The sequence below is a fragment of the Rhinatrema bivittatum genome, chromosome 5, assembly GCF_901001135.1.
Source record: "Rhinatrema bivittatum chromosome 5, aRhiBiv1.1, whole genome shotgun sequence".
Lineage (NCBI taxonomy): Eukaryota > Metazoa > Chordata > Amphibia > Gymnophiona > Rhinatrematidae > Rhinatrema > Rhinatrema bivittatum.
In genome coordinates this window covers 36,768,081-36,790,607 of record NC_042619.1, presented here as the reverse complement: position 1 = coordinate 36,790,607, position 22,527 = coordinate 36,768,081, and the positions used below count along the sequence as shown (strand labels likewise).

Below are 22,527 nucleotides of genomic sequence, written 5' to 3'. Positions count from 1 at the left end.
CCGACATTACTCTGACCGCTTTGACACGGAGTCTGTGAATGAACCTTAGGCAGGCTAGTCTGACTGCCCGGGCTTCTAGGTGATTGATGTTCCATCCAGACTCTGCTTCGTTCCATTGCCCTTGAGTGGTTAGCTCCTGGCAGTGTGCTCCCATCCTCGTAGGATGGCATCCGTGGTGAGTAGGATCCAGGTTGGTGAGGATAGTCTCGTTCCCTGGCTCAGATGGGCTTCTTGTAGCCACCATCGTAGTAGGGCCCTAACTCTGTCCGGGAGCTGAAGATGTACGGTGTAGTTCTGGGACAGAGGATTCCATCGTGATAGTAGTGAGCGTTGAAGGGTTTCATGTGAGCTCATGCCCATGGCACTACTTCCAGTGTGGATGCCATGAGGCCAAGGACTTGTAGGTAATCCCATGTTGAGGGGCGAAGTTCGCTCAGCGTTCGTAACTGGATCATCAGTTTTGATCTCCTTGTCGGTGTCAAACCAGACTCCCAAGTATTCTAGAGATTGGGAGGGCTGCAGGCAGCTCTTGTTTGTGTTGACCACCCACCCGAGGCTCTCCAGTAGTTTTGACTTTGTTGGTTGCCTGGTGGCTTTTCTCTGGGGATTTCGCTCTGATCAGCCAATTGTCTAGATAAGGGTGCACGCGGATTCCTTCCTTCCTCAGTGTTGCTGCCACCACCATGGTGGTGGCAGCAACACTGAGGTGAATGTCCGGGGTGCAGTGGCTAACCCGAAAGGTAGTGCCTGTCCAGGATCGAGAAGCGTAGAAAATGCTGATGCTCTTGATGGATCAGAATGTGTAGGTAGGCTTCCGACAGATCCAGGGATGTAAGGAACTCTCCCAGTTGTATCGCTCTTATTACTGAGTGAAGGGTTTCTATGCGGAAGCGAGGAATCTTCAGGTGATGGTTGACTGCCTTGAGGTCCAGGATGGCTCTGAACATTCCTTCTTTCTTGGGGACGATAAAATAGATGGAATAACGTCCAGTATTTATTTGTTGTGGAGGCACCGGTGTTATAGCCTGTAAGGCTAGCAATCTGGTCAGTGTAGCTTCCACTGCCATCCTCTTGGAAGGGTCGTGGCAGGGCAATTCCACAAACTTGTCCGGAGGGAGGTGGTGGAAATCCAGGTAATATCCCTCTCGAATGATGGATAGAACCCACTTGTCTGAAGTTATCTCAACCCATCTTTGGTAGAGTAGGGCAAGTCTGCCCCCTATGGCTTCTTCCTTTGGACGAGTCGGCTGATTTTCATTGTGGGGTGCGGCTGGGGCCTGAGCCCGAGTTGGCTCCCCTTTTGTTGTGCTTGTTCCGAAAGGACTGGCTCCAGCCTGCGGGGCGAGCCGCTTGATATGTGCTGCCCCTGGAGGTTAGAGGGAAGGATCGCTGGTTTCTCTTATTGCTGTCCTCCGGTAGCCGTGGCAGTGGGGACTCACCCCATTTGTTGGCCAGTTTCTCTAGTTCGCTTCCGAACAGGAGTGTTCCCTTGAAAGGCATCCTTGTGAGTCTCGTTTTGGAGGATGCATTCACAGACCAGTTTCGGAGCCAGATTTGTCTTCTGGCTGCCATGGCGGATGACACTCCTCTAGCTGCTATGCGTACCAGATCAGAAGCGGCGTCCGCGAGGAATGATACAACTGGTTCCAGGGCCTCCCCAGGAGTGTTGTTCCTGGTCTGTGCTAAGTAGGCGCGTGGCACCACGGAGCAGTAGGCCACGATCTGTAAAGACATAGCGGAGACGTCAAAGGACTGTTTTGAGGATAGATTCCAGACATCTGCCTTGAGCATCCTTGAGTGCTGCTCCTCCCTCCACCGGGATAGTAGTGCACTTCAAGACCGCGCAGACCATGGCATCCACTTTCGGACATGCCAGGAGATCTTTGGCGGCTGGGTCCAGAGGGAATATGGCTGCCAGAGCCCGGCCCCCTTGGAATGTAGTTTCTGGGGCATCCCATTCCAGGTCAATTAGTTGTTGGACGGCTTGTATTAGTGAGAAATGGCAGGAGGTCTGACGGAGTCCTTCTAATAGTGGGGTTAGTCTTAGGTTCCCCCGAGGCACTTGTGCCCGGGATAGCAAGCTCTTTTAAGCTGTGTGTGACCAGGTCTGGAAGCTCATCCTTTGTGAAGAAGCGTCTCATGGTTCGGTAGGGCTCTGTCCCCGGAGAGAGTTCCCCTTCCTCCAGGGGTTCTGAATCCTCATCTGAGTTGTCCGTGTCCCCGAAGGTGGGGCTTCTGGGCAGTGGATCACTTCCCTGGGCATAGAGGGTCCCGGTATGTTGAGGTCCTCTGGTGGAGCCTGTGGCCGTATAATAGGAGGCCCTGGTTGCATGTGGACGAAGGTATGCAGACCTTTGAAGAATTCCACCCAGGAGATAGATGCTGGGTCTAGACTAAGGGGCGCTGTGTCCCTGGGGAGCCCCGTTTGAGAGGAGGTCCTGCTGTGCAATGCTAGATCCAGCGTACTGCTCGAGAGGCTGGAGCGGGCCATGAGTTGGATCCCCTAGGGCCTCTTCGCACTGTATACACAGGGCAGTGGCCTCCTCATGCTGTGCGGCTCTAACGTGGCATGCTGGGCAAAGGCCCCGAGTCTTTTCCGGTGGTGCCATGGGTTGTGCGCTCCGGTGTGCGAAGTTGTGCACGTAGGTTGGGTGCACGCTCAGGTAGATGTGCGCGCTGTTGTGCGCACAGGTCGAAGTTATGCACCCGGCACAGTAAGCGCGTGGCTATGCCTGTCGCTTGTGCGCCCGATACTTCTTAATTTGGATTTCTTTGGTAAAATTACTCTAACGCTGTGTGAGCATGCATAGAGTCCCTAACTGCTATGGAGACTGAAAATACTGAAGAGCTGCACTTCCTGCAGGGGTATATGTACTAGGGCTGACATCAGATTGAAATCTGATCTGTCTCCAACTGCTATCTATATCCATTGGTTCTGAGTCCATCTGCTACATGCTAGGAAATTGTCCATTTAATCCTGTTTCCTGTCTTTTAGCCAGTTTGTAATCCAAAGGACATCGCCACCTATCCCATGACTTTTTACTTTTCCTAGAAGCCTCTCATGAGAAACTTTGTTAAACACCTTCTGAAAATCCAAATACACTACATCTACTGGTTCACCTTTATCCACATGTTTATTAACTCCTTCAAAAAAGTGAAGCAGATTTGTGAGGCAAGGCTTTACACTCTGTAGAACCAGGATGGGACAAAAGGAACCTTTCTTCTTGGGTACAACAACATAAATGGAATAGCGCCCCATATTTTCCTGAGACACGGGAACCACAGCCCTCAGCCGGAGCAGCCTCAGATGAGTAGACCCCACTACCTGCTTCTTCTGTGGGAGGTGGCAAGGAGACACCATGAACATGTCCTAAGGAATGCTGCGAAACTCCAGCACATCTCTTTCCCATATCACTTCCAGGACCCATTGATCTGATGTGATCTTGACCTCTCTCTGATAAAAGAGATAGGGGGATGCCTATCTCCTCCTCCTCCTGAAGGTGTTTTGGCAAATCTTCACCGGGAAGTTCGGAATGGTCTGCCACTCGAGCCTGCTCCTCTCGGACTGGCCGGGATGAAAGGACTGAGGCCTACCAAAAGGCTGAGTTCTCTGAAATGTCAGGTTGAAAACATTTGGAACCCCTGAGACGACCCCCTCATAGAAAAGGGGCACTGCAATTGTTTATCGTCCGGTAACAGAGGAGCTGGAGATTCGCCCCACTTACTGGCCAGTTTTTCCAACTCACTCCCAAACATGAGTGAGCCTTTAAAGGGCATTTTGTATGATTAGCCTTGGAGGCTGTGTCAGCTGACCAATTCCGCAGCCATAGCTGACATCCGGCCATCACTACCAAAGCCACTTTTCTGGCAGAGGTTCAGACCAAATCACAGACCGTGTCTGCCAAAAAGGCGGCAGCGGGATCCATAACTGCTTTGGAATTCACCCCCAAATCATCCACCTCCTGAGAGAGAAGCAGACAAGAATGCACCACAAGAGCGTAAAAGGAAGCAATTTGCAAGGTTATTGCCACTACGTCAAAGGTCTGCTTAAGGATAGATTCAATCTGCCTTTCATGCACATGCTTCAAGGCCGTTCCTCCCTCCATGGGGACAGTCTGTCATTTAGATACAGCGCAGACAAGCGCATCCATTTTGGGAAAACACAAATGCTCTCTCACAGCTGATTCCAGAAGGTATAGGTCTTCCAATGCCCGACCCCCTTTGAAATTTGCCTCTAGGATGGCCCATTCAAGATCAATCAATTCTTGAATGGTGTCCATAAGAGGGAAAAAGCAAGGAGACCAAAATAGGATACTTCTTCGGCTCTGACAAAGAATCCACCCCAGTTACTCCCAGTATCTTCAATGTCTGGGAAATCAGGGCCGGTAGTTTTTCTCTATGAAAGAACCATAACATGGCTCGATACAGCTCCAAACCAGGAGGAATTTCACCATCTCCCAAGGAATCAGGATCTGCCTTACCATCCGCGCCATCCATGTCCCCACTGGGGATACCCATGGCGAACAGAGGTGCGCCATGGCGCTTAACTGTAGGATTGGAAGAGGGTGGGGCCACCGGCTGAGGGGCCGACCTGTCCGGAATGAGCAAAGTAGAGGACTGCACCTGAACAAAGGCTTGTAAACCTTGAAAAAACTCCACCCAAAAAAATGCAGCCATATCCAGATCAAGCCCAGATGGTAATGGAGCAGGCCCAACTGAACTGCTATCTCCTGCGGAGGAGCCAGTCAAGGGAGTACCAAGATCTGGCGCACTTCCAGACAAAACCGTAAATAGACCAACAACAGAATGAGAGGATCCAGACTTAGGAAAAGCCGAGGAAGACAACTCTCCCTGAGCATCCAAACAGCGCCAACACACGTTAGAAGACAGGTCAGACTGGGCGAAGGGTAAAGTAAAATACTTGGGGGTGTATATTAGTGTGACCTAGGAGCTGTTTAGCTTAAATTACCTGCCCCTATGGTCCAAAATCTGCAAGACCTAGAAGAATGAAACAGATATCAAATCTCTTGGTATGGTCGAATTGCAGCAGTCAAGATGTCTGTCTTGCCCAGATTGTTATATCTATTCCAAACTCTACCAGTGTCGATCTCTAAACAACTGCTTGCATGGGCAAACAAAAGGCCTCGGGTTGCAAAAATCACCCTATTTAAACTACACAAGCAAGGGGGACTCAGTGTACCTAATTTAGAACAATATTACTTGGCAGCAAAATTTAAAGCTTTAGTAGACTGGCACCAAACCCCCAAGCCTTGGGTGAAGTTTAATCAAGCGCTATTGGGAGAAACTCCCCTAGGTAGCTTACTTTGGCAACCTAAAATGACATGGACAATACACCCTCAGCACCTTCTAGCTCCTTCTTTATTAATCCAATTGGATCTTTGGCTTAAACAAGATAAACTATTAGTGGGGTCAAGGGAATCCCATGGAAGTACATAGTTATACCATAATCGATTCTTTGAACTGGGATTTACTAATCCGGCCTTTCAAATTTGGCAACTACAAGAGATTACGTGATGGGAACAAGTATGGGGGCATCATGGTGTTTGCCCATTCACGGATCGCCAACTTCGATTTGGGTTGCCAGATACAGTTATATACCCATATCTCCAAGTGCGCCATTTTGCTGCGCAATCAATAAGTACTCAGTTACAACAAGGTGTTACGACTGTCACTGCCCGACGTCTCCACTCTGCCCATGTTCCCTTTTTTGCGACTCCTCCCGCAGTTGGACGTCTGGCTGCCGCGGCATCTGCCTGCCATCCTCTCCAGCGCCCCGGTCCGGCTTGGGTGCTGCATCCCGCCATGTTGTCCAGTTACCATAGGGCGCGCGCACCGCGCGGCCCTGCTTCTTCTCACTTTGGCGCGAACCTCAGGGGTGTCCCCCCTGTGATGACATCACGCATCCCAGATACAAAAGCCTACACTTTTTGCTAGCTAATCGAGTTAGCAAGGGATCTCCTTACGGATGGGATTCACTCTCCGTTCCTAGCTACTCTGCCTCTCCAACGTTTGGACTTTATCCTAACGGGGTACCCACTCCTCGAGGGGCCTCACTCATTTCTTTCAGGTCGCTAATAGGAACCGGTACTCACTCCTCGAGGGCCCAAGTTCCCTGACTCGCTGGCTGAGCTCATCGCTTCTGCTTGGAAGAAACTGGCTGCCTACGTCAGTGAGTTACCAACTTTATTTCCTCAGAGCTGTTCCCTGGAACCAGATACTCACTCCTCGAGGGCCTGCCTCTATTCCAGCTTCTGTGTCACCTTCCGGGAGAAACCGCTGTGTGAGTAACTTTACCAGAACTGTGTATGCTCCACTGTACTCACTATCTCAGTTTTCTCCACTACAGCACAGCCATAGAGGGAATCGCTGTTCCAGTATCCTGAAGAACCATAGCCCAGCAGGGCTTCATCTCTACTCACTACTGCCACCTCTGGTGGCTTCTCAACTCTGTTGAATAAAAGATAACTGTGTTGTGTGTCCCAAAGCTGAGCCTGACATGTGGCCCCTCACGGGACTTCCCCCGTTGGGCATGGTCAGCTGCCACAGTGTCCAAGGGTCCACCCAAAACCTTACAAACAATAACAAACAAGGCACCTCTGACTTTGAAACCTTATGCAAGAACTCAGACAGAACTTCGAAATTGCTGTCAAAATTATATGTAATGTTGAGTCCGATATCACCCACGAAACCTGCTCACATAAGGGCTTGGGAAGAGGACTTCCAGCAGAACCTACCCCAAAAGGAATGGGAGGATATATTTACTTACATGGGCAAGAGTCTCATCTCAGCCTCATTCATAGAGGTCAATTTTAAAGTTCTACTAGTGGACCCCTGCTACGCGTTGCGGTGGCTGAGTCAGATTCTTTGCCCTCCCTGCCCCTTCCCCATTTAGCTCAGTCACTCATCCTCTTCCCCCTTGGTCATTCCCCCCCCTTCCCTGTCCCCACTCCAACTCTGTCCCCTCACACTCACCTCTCCCCTCATTCTTCCTCCCCTGACAGTTACCTCCCTCCTCATTCTCCCTCCCCTCACTGTCACCTCAGTGACTCCCCACCTGGTGAGGGCTGTTTTGTAACCTTTCGGAGATGGTGCACATTTTGTGTGTGTGTTTGTGTGTGCCTTCCCCCTTTGCACCCCAAAGTAATCCCCACAGAAACGTTGTGTTTATATAAGCCTCCCCCACCCTCCCTTCCCCCCCCCCCCAGGCCGGCGAAATAGACTAACCCACAAGAGTTGCAGATTCTCGGAAATGCCCCCGGCCCCCCCCCGAACATGGATGCAAGAACAACCCCACGCCCCCCCCCCCGCAGGCCTGACGATAACTTTCAAAAATGGTAGTCGGTGGAGCGGGCGTTCGTTCCGGCATGGAAGTATTGGCGCCAGGGCCTCGAGATGGAGCAATGGGAGCGATCGTCTCACTCAGATAGTAAGGGCGAAGGTGCGCCAGTTGCCAGTTCAGAAAATGGCGTCGACGGGTCCTCACCCTTACTGTCACATGGGCTACTGCCGCTATTGGCGTTCCCGAGTGTCCTAGTAAGGGAAAGAGCCGTCGGCGCCATTTTGATTGCTGGCAGCCGACAGACGTAGTGTATGCGGTGTGTCCCGGAGCAGTGTTGCCTCCCCCCCCCCGCTGGAGCAGCCCGAAGTATTCTGCAGTTTTCCGTGCGTTCGAAGGTTGAGGGCAGTAAGTAGAAAAGTCATGTGCATGAGGGGTGTGAGGAGGGTGTGTGTGTGAGTTCGTAGGGTGTGGGAATTGCAAACATGTGGCATGTGAGTGGCCTCCCAGTGTAGCATGCTGGTATTTAGTGGTTTTTTGTGTGTTTTTTGAGGGTGTGTGAAATAAGTACAATTGGCATGTGTGCGGGGGGGGGGGGGGTGTGAGGAGGGTGGATTTGTGTCTGCTCGGAGGGTGTGTGAATCGCAAACATTGGTCACGTGTGTGTGGGGTGTGAGCGTTTGTGCAAAGTGTAAGAGCTTCCGCTTACGTCCACCAGATGTCACTGTTTTGTGGAACCAAATTTTAAAACTTTTTTTTACCAGCCCCCGGTGTGATATATATGTAATGTAAGTGTAGAAGATCCTTGCCGTATGTGAGGTGAAACTTGTGTCCAAATTTGAACGCAATCGGTTAAGTGGTTGCTGAGATTAGCGATTTGGTACAAACTATTTAACATTTTTATCTACCTTATAAATGGCCTGTGACCGACGGCCCGCAAATGCGCAGTAGAGCACAGCTCTACTGCGCATGTGCGGGCAAGGATGTCGATCAGAAAAAAAAAATGGCGGTGGGGCCGCAGGAGCGGGAGGAGAAGCAGCGGCGCCGCGCGCGGTGCCGCTGCTTCTCCTCCCCAGATCTGCCGGCAGATCTCGGGGGGGGGGGGTGTCACTCCCGCGCCCCCCCCCACCGAGATCTGCCGGCAGATCTCGGGGGGGGGGGTGTCACTCCCGCGCCCCCCCCCCCACCGAGATCTGCCGGCAGATCTCGGGGGGGGGGTGTCACTCCCGCGCCCCCCCCCCACCGAGATCTGCCGGCAGATCTCGGGGGGGGGGTGTCACTCCCGCGCCCCCACCCCAACCGAGATCTGCCGGCAGATCTCGGGGGGGGGGTGTCACTCCCGCGCCCCCCCCCCCAACCGAGATCTGCCGGCAGATCTCGGGGGGGGGGGGTGTCACTCCCGCGCCCCCCCCCCACCGAGATCTGCCGGCAGATCTCGGGGGGGGGGGTGTCACTCCCGCGCCCCCCCCCACCGAGATCTGCCGGCAGGAGCGGGAGGAGTTAATGGAGCCCGGGTGAGGGTTGCGGGAAGTCGCGCTTACGGCGCCGGGAGGGAGAGGGGGACTGAGTGAGTGGGAGGGAGGGAGGGAGAGGGGGAGTGAGTGGGAGGGAGAGGGGGGACTGAGTGAGAGGAGAGGGAGGGTGGGCGAGGAGTGGGTGGGGGGGGGGGGTGGTGAGAGTGAGGGGAGAGAGAATGAGGGGGAGGTGAGAGACAGAGGGATGTAGCCCGTTTTAACGGGCTTTACGGCTTGTTTATATAGATTTAGGTGTTATTACCCGCTTAGAATGCCTAGGATACCCCCGGCTTACTCCAGTGCTTGCTTGAGAGGGTGTTCTGCCGTAGGCTCGCTCTGTCATATGTGGTGGGAATGCCCATATGTCAGGAATTTATGGGTTGATACTATCGCTTGGTTAAGAGACATTTTGGCAAAACCCTTTCATGTGTTACCACACCATGCACTACTGAATGCTCCACTCATTCAGGGAGCAGAGAACAAAAAACACTTTGGCTCGCTTTATATTCACTGTTATCAAAAGTGTGATAGCACGTTTTTGGAAATCCCCTCAGGCTCCCTTACTTTCAGACGTCTACCAAAGGGGTTGTGAAAATATATCTCTTGTCAGATTTCAGCTTATAAACAAAACCAGGCATAAATTTGTGAGAATTTGGAAGGCAAATGCCCCAACTAATGAGACATAATACACACAAGTCACACTTTGTTACAGCTTTATTATTTGCAGCATCAGATTTAACATCCCAATGTAAATAAATAAAACTGTGTAGGGAATAGGGGGGTGGGTAGGGGAGAGGAAGGAGGGACTCTGACCAGAAAAATAGCTACTGATATTGGTATTCACATTTTTCGTGTATCGTAGCACAAACTTCAGTTGGGCTCATACAATAGTATAGTTACATTTAGAAGGAAATGGAAATGCAACTTTTGATGTAGTATGATGTATTAAAGTCAATTGTATAAGCTCACATCTGCCATTGATGTACAAAGCTGATACAATTGCAACACAATAAAAATACTTAAATTACAAAAAAAAAAAAAAAAGACAGGTCAGGCTGATAAGCCCTAATATGACAGGCAACACAAAGAGAAAGGCGCTTAGGCTTCTTGTTTACCAGCACTATGATCGGCGCTAACCGTACGTTCAAATGGCTTATGCTTAGAAAAAGTTGCGTGCATCCATTATAGGTGCCCCAGCAATAAGTGCAGGAAGGCGCACGCATTACTAGTGCGCCCCCCGCTGGAGCGCATCACCATGCTCAAAAGTTATATGCGCAAATGTTGCCCTAGCGCGGTGACAACGCGTGTGCAGAGTTGATGCACTGCACACGTTGATGTCCTGTAGAGGGCAGTAAAGCACGGACAAGAGCACGCTAAAACGCTACTGCGGCCTACCACACAGCGTGTCGAGAAAAGGCTACTGCAGGGTGAAGCCCACCTGGGCTGCTCAACCCGCCAAGACTGCCGAGTTCTGCTAACCAACAGGAGCGGGAAAGACATCGGGATGGCGCGCCGAGAACGGAGACCGAAGGAAGACCTAAAAATCCCTGTCTCTGTAGGAAAGTTCTTTTTAAAAACAAAAACAAAAACACAAGCTTACTGGAGTTCTGCATTTACTGGCTAAGTAAAGAGAGTCTCCAGCTGCAGGGGGAGAGGGCATGTGCCATCACCGCTGCACTCTGCCTTCTGCACCTGCTGCCTTTCAGCTGTACAAGCAGTTAAGTCCATGCCGGGAAACCCAGCTACCAGACCAAGGCAAACCTCTGAGGGACCACGGAAATCATCTCAGGAATTATCAAATGGGGGAGGGACCTTTAGGTATCACCACAGGAGAGCGGGGCTTTTGTTTCTCAATATAAAAATTCTCCTTTCAAAATTCACAGCAATCCCTGTAGACAGATGCACGTCCACCATCTGCTGGAGACTGAGAATACTGGCAGACTGGCAGGGGAGCAAAACCCACTGGTCGAGTCCATCTGTCTACATGCTAGGAAATTTGAATTATGGCACTCTGGTAAGAGATATATACAATGATCTGGATAAATCGGAACGGTTGGCCGAATCATGGCTGGGTCAGATATCCACTGTGAAAATGAATGTCTTGCCATGATTCTGTTACTTCTTTCAGACCCTCCCAATTATTGTCCCTGATCATCTTTTAAATTTGTGGCAGAAAAAGATGTTCAGTTTCATTTGGAAACTTAGACCATCAAGAGTGGCAACGAGGGTGCTTTACCAAACCAAGCTTAGGGGAGGTTTAGGGGTGCCCAATTTGGAATGGTACTTTCAGCTTCCCAACTGAGAGCAATTATTGATTGGCACAGAACTAGAGGACTTTAACCCTGGGTTCAAATATAGCGAAGCTGGGCAGGGAAATACTCTCTAGAAATGAGTTTGGAACGGTGGAGATTTGCTGTTGAAAGATGCATTTCCCTGCTCATTACAACATTAGGTGTACGGAAAGCCATATTGTTAGAGAAGCGTGATTTCTACTATCGCTAGTCTTTTATTCAAGTTTCTTCCAGGCAATATCCTGGCTGCCTGTTCTCGTTGGGAGGCATTGGGGATAACTAGACTAGAGCGGGTTTGGAGGGGGGGGGGGGGGGGGGGTAATCAGGGCTCTATCTTCCTCTCAGAATTGCAGGAAGGAGACTCTCTGGGGAGTAAAGATATACACTCATTTAGCTGTTGCACTTTGTAAATCAAAGGTGGGTTATGACTGATCTTAAAGGGCAAGACCCCGTTTGAGGATTTTTGCAATCAAGTGGATACACTCAGACCAATTTCTAAAATTTATGAAGTGCTGAATGCAGATTTAAAAGACCTGCCCACACTCCGGCATGGGAATAGGATTTGGGTGCACCATTAGAAGAAGCGGGGTGGGATCTAGCTGTAAAGACGAGCTCCATCTCGTCCACCATAACGGGAAATGGTTCTAAAATACTTTTTAGATGGTATCTGACCCCGGATCAGTTACATAGGATGTTTCCAGCAGGAGTGCTGGAAGGGATGTGGAGAGATGGGACATAGATATAGAGATATAGAAGTTGTGGGATGAGATGGTTTCATTTTTCTCATGGCTCATGGGGATATTTGTGGTACGAGATCCTAAATTGTTTTTACTGGGGATTCCAGATCAGATACTCTCTGAATCTAAGTATAGATGGGGACGGGTTTCTGTACTAATCCGTGGTACTTCGGGAACGAAACTTAGCAAGTAAGAACCAAACTTTTCCTTTCCTGTTTGTACCCCGGATCGGTCCAGACAAGTGGGATGTACCCAAGCCCTCTGTTCTGGGCGGGAACTTGAAAGACCCGCACGCAACACACTCTCTCCATACATTGCCTCTTCTGGGGCCCGCACATTTAAACGGAAATGTTTGGTAAAAGCGTGAAGGAAGTCGCCGCACGACAAACCACCTGCGGAGAGAGCAGTTGACACCCCGCCCACGAGGTTGCCTGTGTCCTAGTGTAATGTGCTCTCAATCTCTCCGGCACTGACCGGCCCTTGCAGATGTAAGCCGAAGCTATCTCCTCCTTCAACCATCGCGCAATAGTACCTTTGGAAGCATTAGTACCCTTCCTTGAATCATTGATCAGGGCAAGCAGATAAGATCCCCGAAAGGCATTAGTGGCTTTGAGATATCGCAGAAGACTTCAACACACATCCAATAAGTGAAGCTCCCTTGCCAGCGGTGTATGGGCTGTCAAATTCGGAAAAGCCAGTAGCTCTACAATCCAGTTAAGGTGAAGAGGGGGATACCACCTTAAGCAAAAAAAGGAAGGAACCGCATGTAAAGAAAACCCCATCCTCCGAAAAATGCAGGAAAGGGTCCCTGAATGCTACCTCAAAGGAAGCCCAAGGCTGCTACCTGGACCCAAAGGGAATTATAGGCCAGCCCCTTTGCCAAACTGCTCTGCAAAAAAAGCCAGGATCTGCGAAATGTCCATCTTGAAAGGCTGCACCCTGTTCTGCAAACACCAAGATTCGAAAACCCTCCACACCCGGACATAAGCCAATGAAGAGGAAGGTCTCCGTGCCTGAAGCAAAGTCGCAATCACAGGCTCTGAATAACTTTTCAAATAAACAGAGTTGTTACCTCTCAAAAGCCAAGCCACTAGACAGAAGTGATCCTCCCGGTCTGAAAATACGGGTCCCTGCCGTAGCAATCCTGAAAGGTGAGCCAAGCGAACAGGACCATCCACTGCCAGAGACAGCAGGTCCACAAATCACAGCCGGCATGGCCACTCGGGTGCCACCAGAATTACCCTGCCCAGAAGCAGCTCAACGCGCCGCAGCACTTGACCTATGAAAGGTCATGGTAGGAACTCGTACAGTCACCAATGTGTTGGCCATGATTAAACTAGAGCATCCATGCCCTCTGATCCGACCTCTCTTCTGCGACTGAAAAACAGATCTGTTTTTGCGTTTGCTGGAGTTGCCATAAGGTTTACCACTGGTTTGCCACACCTTGTCTGCAGCAAGGCGAAGGGCTTCTGCAGACAACTTCCAGTCCCCTGGGTCCAGACTGTTTGCTGAGGAAGTCTGCCTGTGCATTGCCCACTCTGGGCACCTGAAAATCAGCTATTCTCACCAGATGTTTCTCTGCCTACATAGGAATCCAGTATCAGAGGAGTTTCGTCTACCCCTGCCTCCTCAGGAAGAATCCAGGTCCAGTACCCTGAGCAGCTGTCCTGTGCCAACCTGAAGAAAGCAGGGGATACGGAGGCCCCGGAATGGGTAGTAGTGCCCACCGACGCCCATCTCAGGGGCAGTCTGCACAAGGACTCCGGTCATCAATGGAGCTGGCCTGGTCAATCAGTTGCCTGGAGACAAGGACTGCACACAGAGCCCTGGAGGCCTCTCCACCCCTGGAGAAGGGTTGCCTGGTGAGAATCTTTTTGAACAAAGCGACAGTGTCTTACATCAATTGGACGAGAGGTACAGAGTCAGGTGGTGACTCCAGAGGCCCAACAGGAGGTCCCTTTGAAAAGGGAATATGGAGGTAGGACTGACAGGACCAATGACGACAAAATCTCTTTTTGTGAACAGCTGCTAACAGAGCACAACATTTCCATCTGAAAAACACAGAACCCGAAAGATTACACTCACCTTTTGTAAATCCAGACTGGGCCGAATGGAGCCCCCCCCCCCCCCCTCCTTGGGAACCACAAAATAAGGGGAGTACCTCCCCTGACCGTGTTTGGCCAGAGGGACCAGATCTATGGCAGCCTTTGCAGTCACCTTTACTTCGAGACACACAATGGGACTCTAGAAAGGTCTCCCTGACAGGGTGCAAAAATTCCAATGCATAACCGTCTCTTACCACCTGGAGAACCTCTTGATCTGTGGTAAAAGAAGGGACAACCTGCCCTCTCTACCAGTTCCACGGAGGAAGGGACGCCTCTGGCATCATTAGGACGACTGCTGTCTGCCAAGGCTCTGCCTCGGTCCCGACGCAGAGGAACTCTTGCTGGAATGAAACCACCTTGCATCCCGAAAGTGAGACCAGGGAGGGAAATCTTTTTTGCCACTCCTCTTCTCTTCCGGCAGCTGATTTCCTTTGGATGCTCCCAAAGTCCTCAACTGATCCAAATCCTCCCCAAAAGGAGCTGACCCTTAAAGGGGGGATTACGGAACTGGGCTGGGACCACATGTCCGCCGACCAATAACACAGCCTACTGGCTGCCCCCCCATGGAGACCGTATTCCTGGCTGCAGTACAAATCAAGTCAGAGCGTATCCGCCACATAAACCACCCCCAGCTTCCAGCCACGCAGATTGTATGACGCTAATCGCCCCAGACGAAGCCTGCTCCTGAGCCCAGCACAAACAGGCCCTCTGCATCATCCCGTCACAAACTGCCACCCTCAGGCTGAAGGCAGAGACTTCAAACATCTGCAGTCCTGAACATCCTTCAAAGCGGCAGCTCCCGCCACTGGCATCGTTGTCTTCTTAGTCATGGCGGGCATGGCCGCATCCCCCTTTGGGGCCCGTAGAAGACCCAGAATCTCTTCATTCAATGCATACAGCCTCGCCACGATTGCCCCTCAAGCCCACTTCTGGGAAGTCCCACTCCCGGTTAACTAATTTACGGAGCTTCTTAGGCAGCGGGAAGGCACCAGGGGGCCCATACAGGCCACCCAGAACCGGGATCAATCCCTTGTTGTCCGATTTGTCCAGGACTACCTTCCTACCTCCCCCCCTAGCTGATCCAGAACCTGGGGAATGAGGGGCCGCAACTCCTTCTGGAACAGACCGACTTCTCAGGATCGGCATTTGGGTCCGTATCAGCGGCCACATCCGGGTCCGCCTCAGAAGATCTGCAGAATCCTACTGCATAACACTGGGGTCCTCCCAAGTCCTGGGAACCTTCTAGAACCCCACGCGGCCAAGCTCCAGCCACCTCAGAAGATCCCCTGAGCCACCAGAATTATCCCACTTTCTGCTTCTTGGCTGAGCAACCAGTAACCTTTGTGCTGGGACGCTCCCAGAAAAGCCTTATGCAGCAGGAGTACAAACTGAGAAAATCCTCCGGCTCCCCAGCACCAGGATCAGACCAACTACCATCAGAATCCCCCCTCACCATTCTGATCCTCCGCCAGAACCTGAACCACAGGGGAGAGCGGAAGAGGGGGAATCACCAGCCTCCCTAGGGCTCGTGGGCCGCTGCCTGCGAACCTGTCAATCCGGCAGCCACAATTGATCCCCCTGGGAACACAGCCGCAGCACCTGACAATCCCAAGGCCCTCCGGTCATCCGATGCGCTAGAGAAGGAGCCCTGCCCCCCCCCCCCCCCCAAAGCACAGCCAGTGCAAAGGGAGCGGCAATTGAGTCAGGCCGACCCAAGGCCGCAAGCCCTGAATGCAGTCATGCGTGGTTTTGGCGCCATTCCCACACGGCTGTCAAGCAAACCTTGTCAAAGGAGAAGAGCTGAAAAATCATGAAGGGCCATAGTCGCAGCCCCCAAAGCCTTAGAGACCCTCCTTTCAGCTGCTGCACCCAAACAGGTCCCCTCCCTTCCCTGCCACACCACCAGTGCTAAGGGAGTGCGCATTGAGCTGCACCGACCAAAGCTGCAGGCTCTGCCTTCATTCCCCACCAGGCACAGATCGCTGCGGGAACACAAAAATATCAGCCAGCACGCGCCACAGAGGCGGCAGAGTGCAACGCGGTCAGAGAACCTCAGCCCCACACGCAGTTGGCAACAAGAGCCACGCGGCAGCACTGCTCTGAACAGCGCATGGGAAAGCTCCTCTCGCGTCCGGGATCCCCCAGAACACAGGAAAAAGGGGGTCCACTATTTGCTTCCCGCAAGCGAGGCAGACAGCCCCTGCTGATGCAAGTGTCCCGCCACGGTCTACCTCAACTGAAGCGGTGTGCGGGAAAACCTCCTTCAGACACTCTGGATCGATGGAACAACCCCCAAGGCACTCACTCTCCATACCTGCGGGTGCCAACCGCTCCCGCAGTCAAAGGCACCCTGACCATAGAGTCCCGACAGCAGTTCCTGCTTCGCAAGATCAAAACTTTTCTCTTTTTTTATTTATTTTATTTATTTATTTTAGTGATTCTTATATACCGCGGCACGTAAAGATATACATCACCTCGGTTTACAGTAAACAATAAATTAGCAACAGGCTTTACATACAACAGGCTTTACAGGATGTAAACAAATGACAGCAACAGGCTTTACATAAATAATGGATCTGAGGAGTACATAATATAACTCCTTTAACTATAAAGAACAAATGCATATTCTAATTCAATAACGAAGCAGGAGAGATAATATGCAATTAACCTGTTAAAGGCCTATTCCATTAGTTAATGTCCACGACCAAACTTTTACCCAAAGAGGAAAACATTAAAGGGTACTTCCCTTCAGGGACTGGCAGGTCGCAGGTGGAGTTTTCAGAGGTCACGAGGGAGCCAGTCCCCTGGCTATCAGGACCTTCAGACAGTAATGGGCTAAACCAGCCAGAGGTTCCCAACCCCCCTGTCGCTGGCTCCACCTCGGGGATGGTCCATGAAGGAGGGTAACAACTCAGGGAGCCTCCAAATCCAAAATCTCTAGCCTCAAAACTTTTTTTTTTTTAGTCAGACTGCAGGTTTGCATGTCTGTCTACCATCTGCTGGAGACAGAGAAATGCTAAGGGACTGCAGATGGCACTCTCGGCTATGAGGCAGTGGCTCAAAGTTTTGTTCTCTGCCTCCATCTGCTGGTAGGGATGCAAAATCCCACTTCTCTGGGGCACGAACAGGAGCTTTGTTTTGCAATGTATCGCCGGTTCTTATTGCGCTGAGGTCTTGCAAGTTACTGCATGCGGCTCCCTCTGTATTGCGGTGTTTGATTACTTGTTATTCATGCTGATTTTGCTTAATAAAAAATGTAAATGGGGAAAAAAAAAAAAAAGTTTGATTGCTAGCCCACATTAAAATAGGGGGAAATGAAAAAGTCTGCCTTTTTCTGTAGAAGGCCTTGCGCAGGCTATAGCTGGGGATTCGTTTTCAGATCACATACCCTGGAAATGAATGTTAAATATATATAAATGGCTAAGGAGCTATGCTAAGATACTGTCCGGGCTAGTAGTTTGTTTTTTTTTTTTAAAGCAGCAACATAAGATAAACGAGGGGGGTAGTAGGTCTCCGCGTGCAACCACAGAGTCTGTCTCAAAGCCTGTGGAGGGGGAAGCCATTTTTCCTCATAAAATTACAATGAATCAATAGAAATCTGGAGACGTATATGGGAACATCATCCTTTGAGGAAAGGAAGGGGGGACTCCATGAAAGCTTCCACTGGCTTCCAGTGCTCAAAAACAAAGCAAAAACAAAACAAAAAAAAACCTTGGAATTCGGCAGACGAGCTCTTGCCTGGCCTCAGTGTTTTTTCTGGCAAGTGCAGTCCCTCGTTCCTGCCCGGCTCCATCAACGCATCTGAGAAAAGCTACATCAGGTGCAAGTTATAGGAAATTAAACTGGGAAGCGTGATAGAAGGAATGCTGTCTAACCTCTCGAGGAACTGAAGCACAACCCCCCCACGTCTTAAAGCTTATACAAGTGCTGTCCAAGAACCTCCAGCAACCAAAGCCAAATGTGGAAGGCAGGCAAGGGCTAAATACATTTTTAAGTTTAAGAGAAAACCGGTACCTTCACTCCAAATATAAACGTTTGCCCAACGAAGCAATGTTCTGCAGCTTGAAACAGTAAATTCTGAATTGTGCTGCTCTCCAGCTCAGACACCTGGATCAAATCCTGGATGTACCTTGTTTTGGGGGGGAAGCAGACAAATTACAGTATTTAGATGAAGACGACTTATGCTGGACCGCATTAAACTTGCTGGAGCTGGCCCAGCAGGGCTTTCACTCCCCGGGTTGGCCCAGGACGAGGATGCTGCACAAGCTGCACTCACAGGCCCTGGGGCGGAGGGAAGAGTCCAGTCACTGGGCGATGGAGACACCTGGAGGCTGCATTTTGGACCCATGATTTTGCAAGCTTCCAGGAGCCCTGGTGAACAGTCCCCACCCAGAGACCGTTGCTGCAAGGACTGGGCTAGCTGAACTGAAAGAGGATACAATTACAAATGAAGGCACCACACCTCTGATCTGGTGCCATCTGAGCTAGAACCTCAAAGGAGCAGGAGAAAACCATTGGGTCAATGAGAAATCAGAAACAGAATAGGACTTATGCTTTCTTTGCATGTAATCCCCACATGAAAACTAGCAATTAAACAGTCACTGAATCTACTGGGGCTACTTGTTCTTGCAAAACTATTTAGGGACACCATCAACAGCTGGATGGTTTTGGATGTGTGACAATGTAACACTTAATGTTTTATATGCATTACTTTCCACATTCTGCATTCGTAATTGCTGCATGTCATCTGCCATAAGAACATAAGAAATTGCCATTCTGGGTTAGACAGAGGGGGTCCATGAAGTCCAGCATCCTGTTTCCAGCAGTGGCCAATCCAGGATACAAGTACCTGGCAAGTACCCAAATATTAAACAGATCCCATGATACTAATGCCAGTAATAAGCTGTGGCTATTCATCAAGTCAACTTGATTAATAGCTTATGGACTTCTCCTCCAGGAACTTGTCCAAACCTTTTTTAAACCCAGATAAGCCAACTGCCTTAAAACCACATCCTCTGCCAATGAATTCCAGAGCTCAATTGTGCATTGAGCAAAAAAAGAATGTTCTGATTTGTTTTAAATGTGCTACATGCTAACTTCATGAAGAGCACCCCTAGTCCTATATGAAAGAGTAAATAACCAATTCACATTTACCTGTTCTGGCCCTCATGACTTTATAGACCTCCATCCTATGTCCCCCTCAGTTGTCTCCTTTCCAAGCTGAACAGCCTTAACCACTTTAGCCTTTCCTCATAGGGGAGCTGTTCCATCCCCTTTATCATTTTAGTCACCCTCCTCTATACCTTTTCTAGTGCATCTATATCTTTTTTGAGATGTGGCGACCAGAAATGCTCACAGTACTCAAGGTGCGGTCTCACCATGGAGTGATACAGAGGTACTATGACATTCTGTTTTTTTCACCATTCCCTACTTAATAATGCCTAACATTCTGTTGGCTTTTTGACCACCATAGCACACTGAGCAGACTAACTTAATATCAACTATGATGCCAAGATCTTTTTCCTGAGTGGTAACTCCTAACATGGAACTTAACATTGTGCAACTACGGCATGGGTTATTTTTCCCCTATATGTATCACCTTGTACTTATTCACATTAAATTTCATCTGCCATTTGGATGCCCGATCTTCTAGTCTTGCAAGGTCCCCTTGAAATTTATCATAATCTGCTTATTTAACAACTGAATAATTGTGACATCTGCAAATTTGATCACTTCATTCTTCTTTCCAGTTTATTTATAAATATATTAAAAAGCATCAGTTCAAGAACAGAACCCAGAGGCACTCTTACCTTTCTCCACTGAGAAAACTGACCATTTAATCCTATTCTGTTTCTGATCCTTTAGCCAATTTGCGATCCACAAAAAGGACATTGCCTCTTATCCCATGGCTTTTTAAATTTTCTTAAAAGCCTCTCATGAGGGAGTTTGTCAAATGCCTTCTGAAGATCCAAATATGCCACATCTACTGTTCACTTTTATCCATGTCTATTAACCCCTTCCAAATACAGCAGCAGATTGAGGCAAGACTTCCTTTGGGTAAATCCATGCTGGCTGTGTCCCATTAAACCAAGTCCATCTAAAATGTTTTATGATTTTATTTTTTTTTTGTAGAAGTTTCCACAATTTTTCCCCATCACTGAAATCAGGTTAACCAGACTGTAGTTTTGTGGATCACCCCGGGAGCCCTTTTTAAAGATCAGGGTTACACTGGCCACCCTCCCATCTTCAGACCTGCATTCCTCCAAATAAAATCACTTGGGTGTGGAATGAATGGCACTGCTGGGTAGTAAAGTCCTACCCAGCACCCAAACTTTGTAATTTTTTAAAATCCTAATAGAAACATGTTCTCATGAACACCTGATCCAAAAAGAGAGTTACAGTTATGCAAAAGAGGTTAACACCTCCATGCCCTCCCTTCACCCCCCCACCCCCCAAGGACATTTCAACAAAGCAAGCATCCTACAGCACACGCTCCGCAAGCCTGGATCTCTTACCTCTGCAGAGAGCTTGCGGGGAGTCCAAAAAAGGCATCTAAGCAGCTTCCGAACACAGTGACGACAAAGAGCTCCCCTCTGTCAGCAGCCCGGACAGACAGCTTGTACCTGTAATTTACCTGCTCAGCCGCACTGCTGCAGCCACATTTCAGACAGGCAAAGCTGGCAGGTAAGGAGGAGAAGGGAGAAGGAAAGAGTTACTCTGATTTCCTGCTGCGAGATCTCGCCCCAGCTTCTTCTTCGGCACTCCCAGTTACAATTAGCCTACCTGCATCTGGTCTGCTGCTTCCTTTTTGGGCCTTATGCCTGCATCTTTTTTTTAAATGCTTCTATATTTCGTTTTGGAAAAGAAGCTGCCTCTTTCACGGCAATGCCTCCTGCTTAAAAAAAAAAAAACCAAACCAACTTCCGCTCGTCTATCTGTCCTTTCACATTCTGTTCGTGCAGTACGCGAGTCCGATGAGGAGCAGCACCTGGATTTATTGTGATTCCCTCCAGCGGGAGTTTGGTGAAGCAGTGGCTGTCTGAAAACCTTAAACCACGCCACCTCCTCAGGAAGGGATAAAAGTGAAGGGGGAGGGGAGTGAGATCATGATGCTTTGGGGCCAGATTCAGATTTGGGGGCAAAACATCTGCCAGTCCACAGCTTTTTCAATTAGCACATCTTTTGCTCAAGGATTTTCCACAACTTCAAGAAGGAAGAGGGAAAAAAGCCACTGAAAAGGGTGAAAAGAAAATACTGCTTGAAGAAGAAAATGTAGGGCCTGTACCCTTTTGAATGCGCTGCCATCAGGAACTAAAATCCCTATTAAAAGCGGCATGGTGAACAGGCCGAAATTTAAACCCTTACCAAAAAAAATCTAGAGAACCTTCACTTTGCTGCAATCCTGAGTTAGGAATTGGGGGAAAAAAACCCCCAAACCTCTTTAGTGGGAACAGTGAGAGGCAAAAGGGATTCAATATATGAACCAGTTGCTCGAAAACTGGTGACTGAGGACCTCTGCTAGTCTGCAGCAGGAATCTGACCTTTGTGCAGAAACTTTCTGGAATATATTCAGCCGAGACGAAACCTCCGAGCTGGGAAAGGTGGGGAAGGCTGCTCAGATTATGGTTTCGGATAAACTCCAGAGAGAATGGGGATTTCGGTGCCAAAGTTCCTTCTCAGGGGTTATGGTTTATTCCTGCAAGAGTGGCTGAGAAGCAGGTTTTGTCAAATTAAGGCGTGACAGAGAGAGATCCGGGGATTCAGTTGGAGGACGGACAGTGACAAGAAACCTTGCATTTATGGAGAGAGATTCCAGACTGTTCTCTTAAGAGTCATTCATAGGGTTTATCCTACCCCCATCCAAGATTTACAAAATCAACTTTTATCTAATAAAATGATGGTGGAAGCCGCAAGGTGGCGACCTGCATACGTATGGCTTTGACAGAGAATTTTCTGTCTTCAGTTTCCGAATGCCAAATACCTCAGACCTGGATTGACCTTTGTTGGAGTCCCTAATTAAGGGGAAATATTTAAGAAAGTGGCACTACATAGCCATTTTGTTAGCACACAGGATAATGAAGACAGTGGAAAACAGCCAAAGCAGATCTTTTTGGGGCCTAGTGACGATTTAATTTCATCCACAGGATCCTATGAACACGTATTGACAAAACTATCTAATACAGAGGGAAAATTTGGAGTAATATGCTCTAATTTCTTTAAATTCACAAGCATACAAGCAGTTCATCATCACCATTTGTTTCCCACCATTCCAACTATTGTCTATTTGTTTCTAAGGCACGTGGACAGGTAATACAGAAACCGTGGAGCAAACAGACATCAATTGATATTCACTGAAACTCAGGTTTATAAGACACGTTAGAAGTCATTTAGAGCAGTGGTCTCCAACCCTGTCCTGGGGGCCCACCAGCCAGTTGGGTTTTCAGGATATCCACAATGAATATGCATGAGAGAAAATTTGCATGCACTGCCTCCATAACATGCAAATTTTCTCTCATGCATATTCATTGTGGATATCCTGAAAACCCGACTGGCTGGTAGGCCCCCAGGACAGGGTTGGGGACC

General features: G+C 49.5%; 1 protein-coding gene across 3 annotated transcripts in view; it reads right to left on the bottom strand.

Annotated features, from left to right (window-relative positions):
- Nucleotides 1-22,527, bottom strand: part of DDIAS (DNA damage induced apoptosis suppressor) — a 50,410-nt gene that overhangs the window by 13,045 nt on the left and 14,838 nt on the right. For all 3 annotated transcript variants that reach the window (XM_029602212.1, XM_029602213.1, XM_029602211.1), the window contains exons 4-5: nt 20,460-20,621; nt 17,959-18,073 (exon numbers count right to left, since the gene is read on the bottom strand). In XM_029602212.1, coding sequence (XP_029458072.1) covers nt 17,959-18,073; nt 20,460-20,621 — 277 coding nt within the window. The remainder of the gene's footprint in view (nt 1-17,958; nt 18,074-20,459; nt 20,622-22,527) is intronic.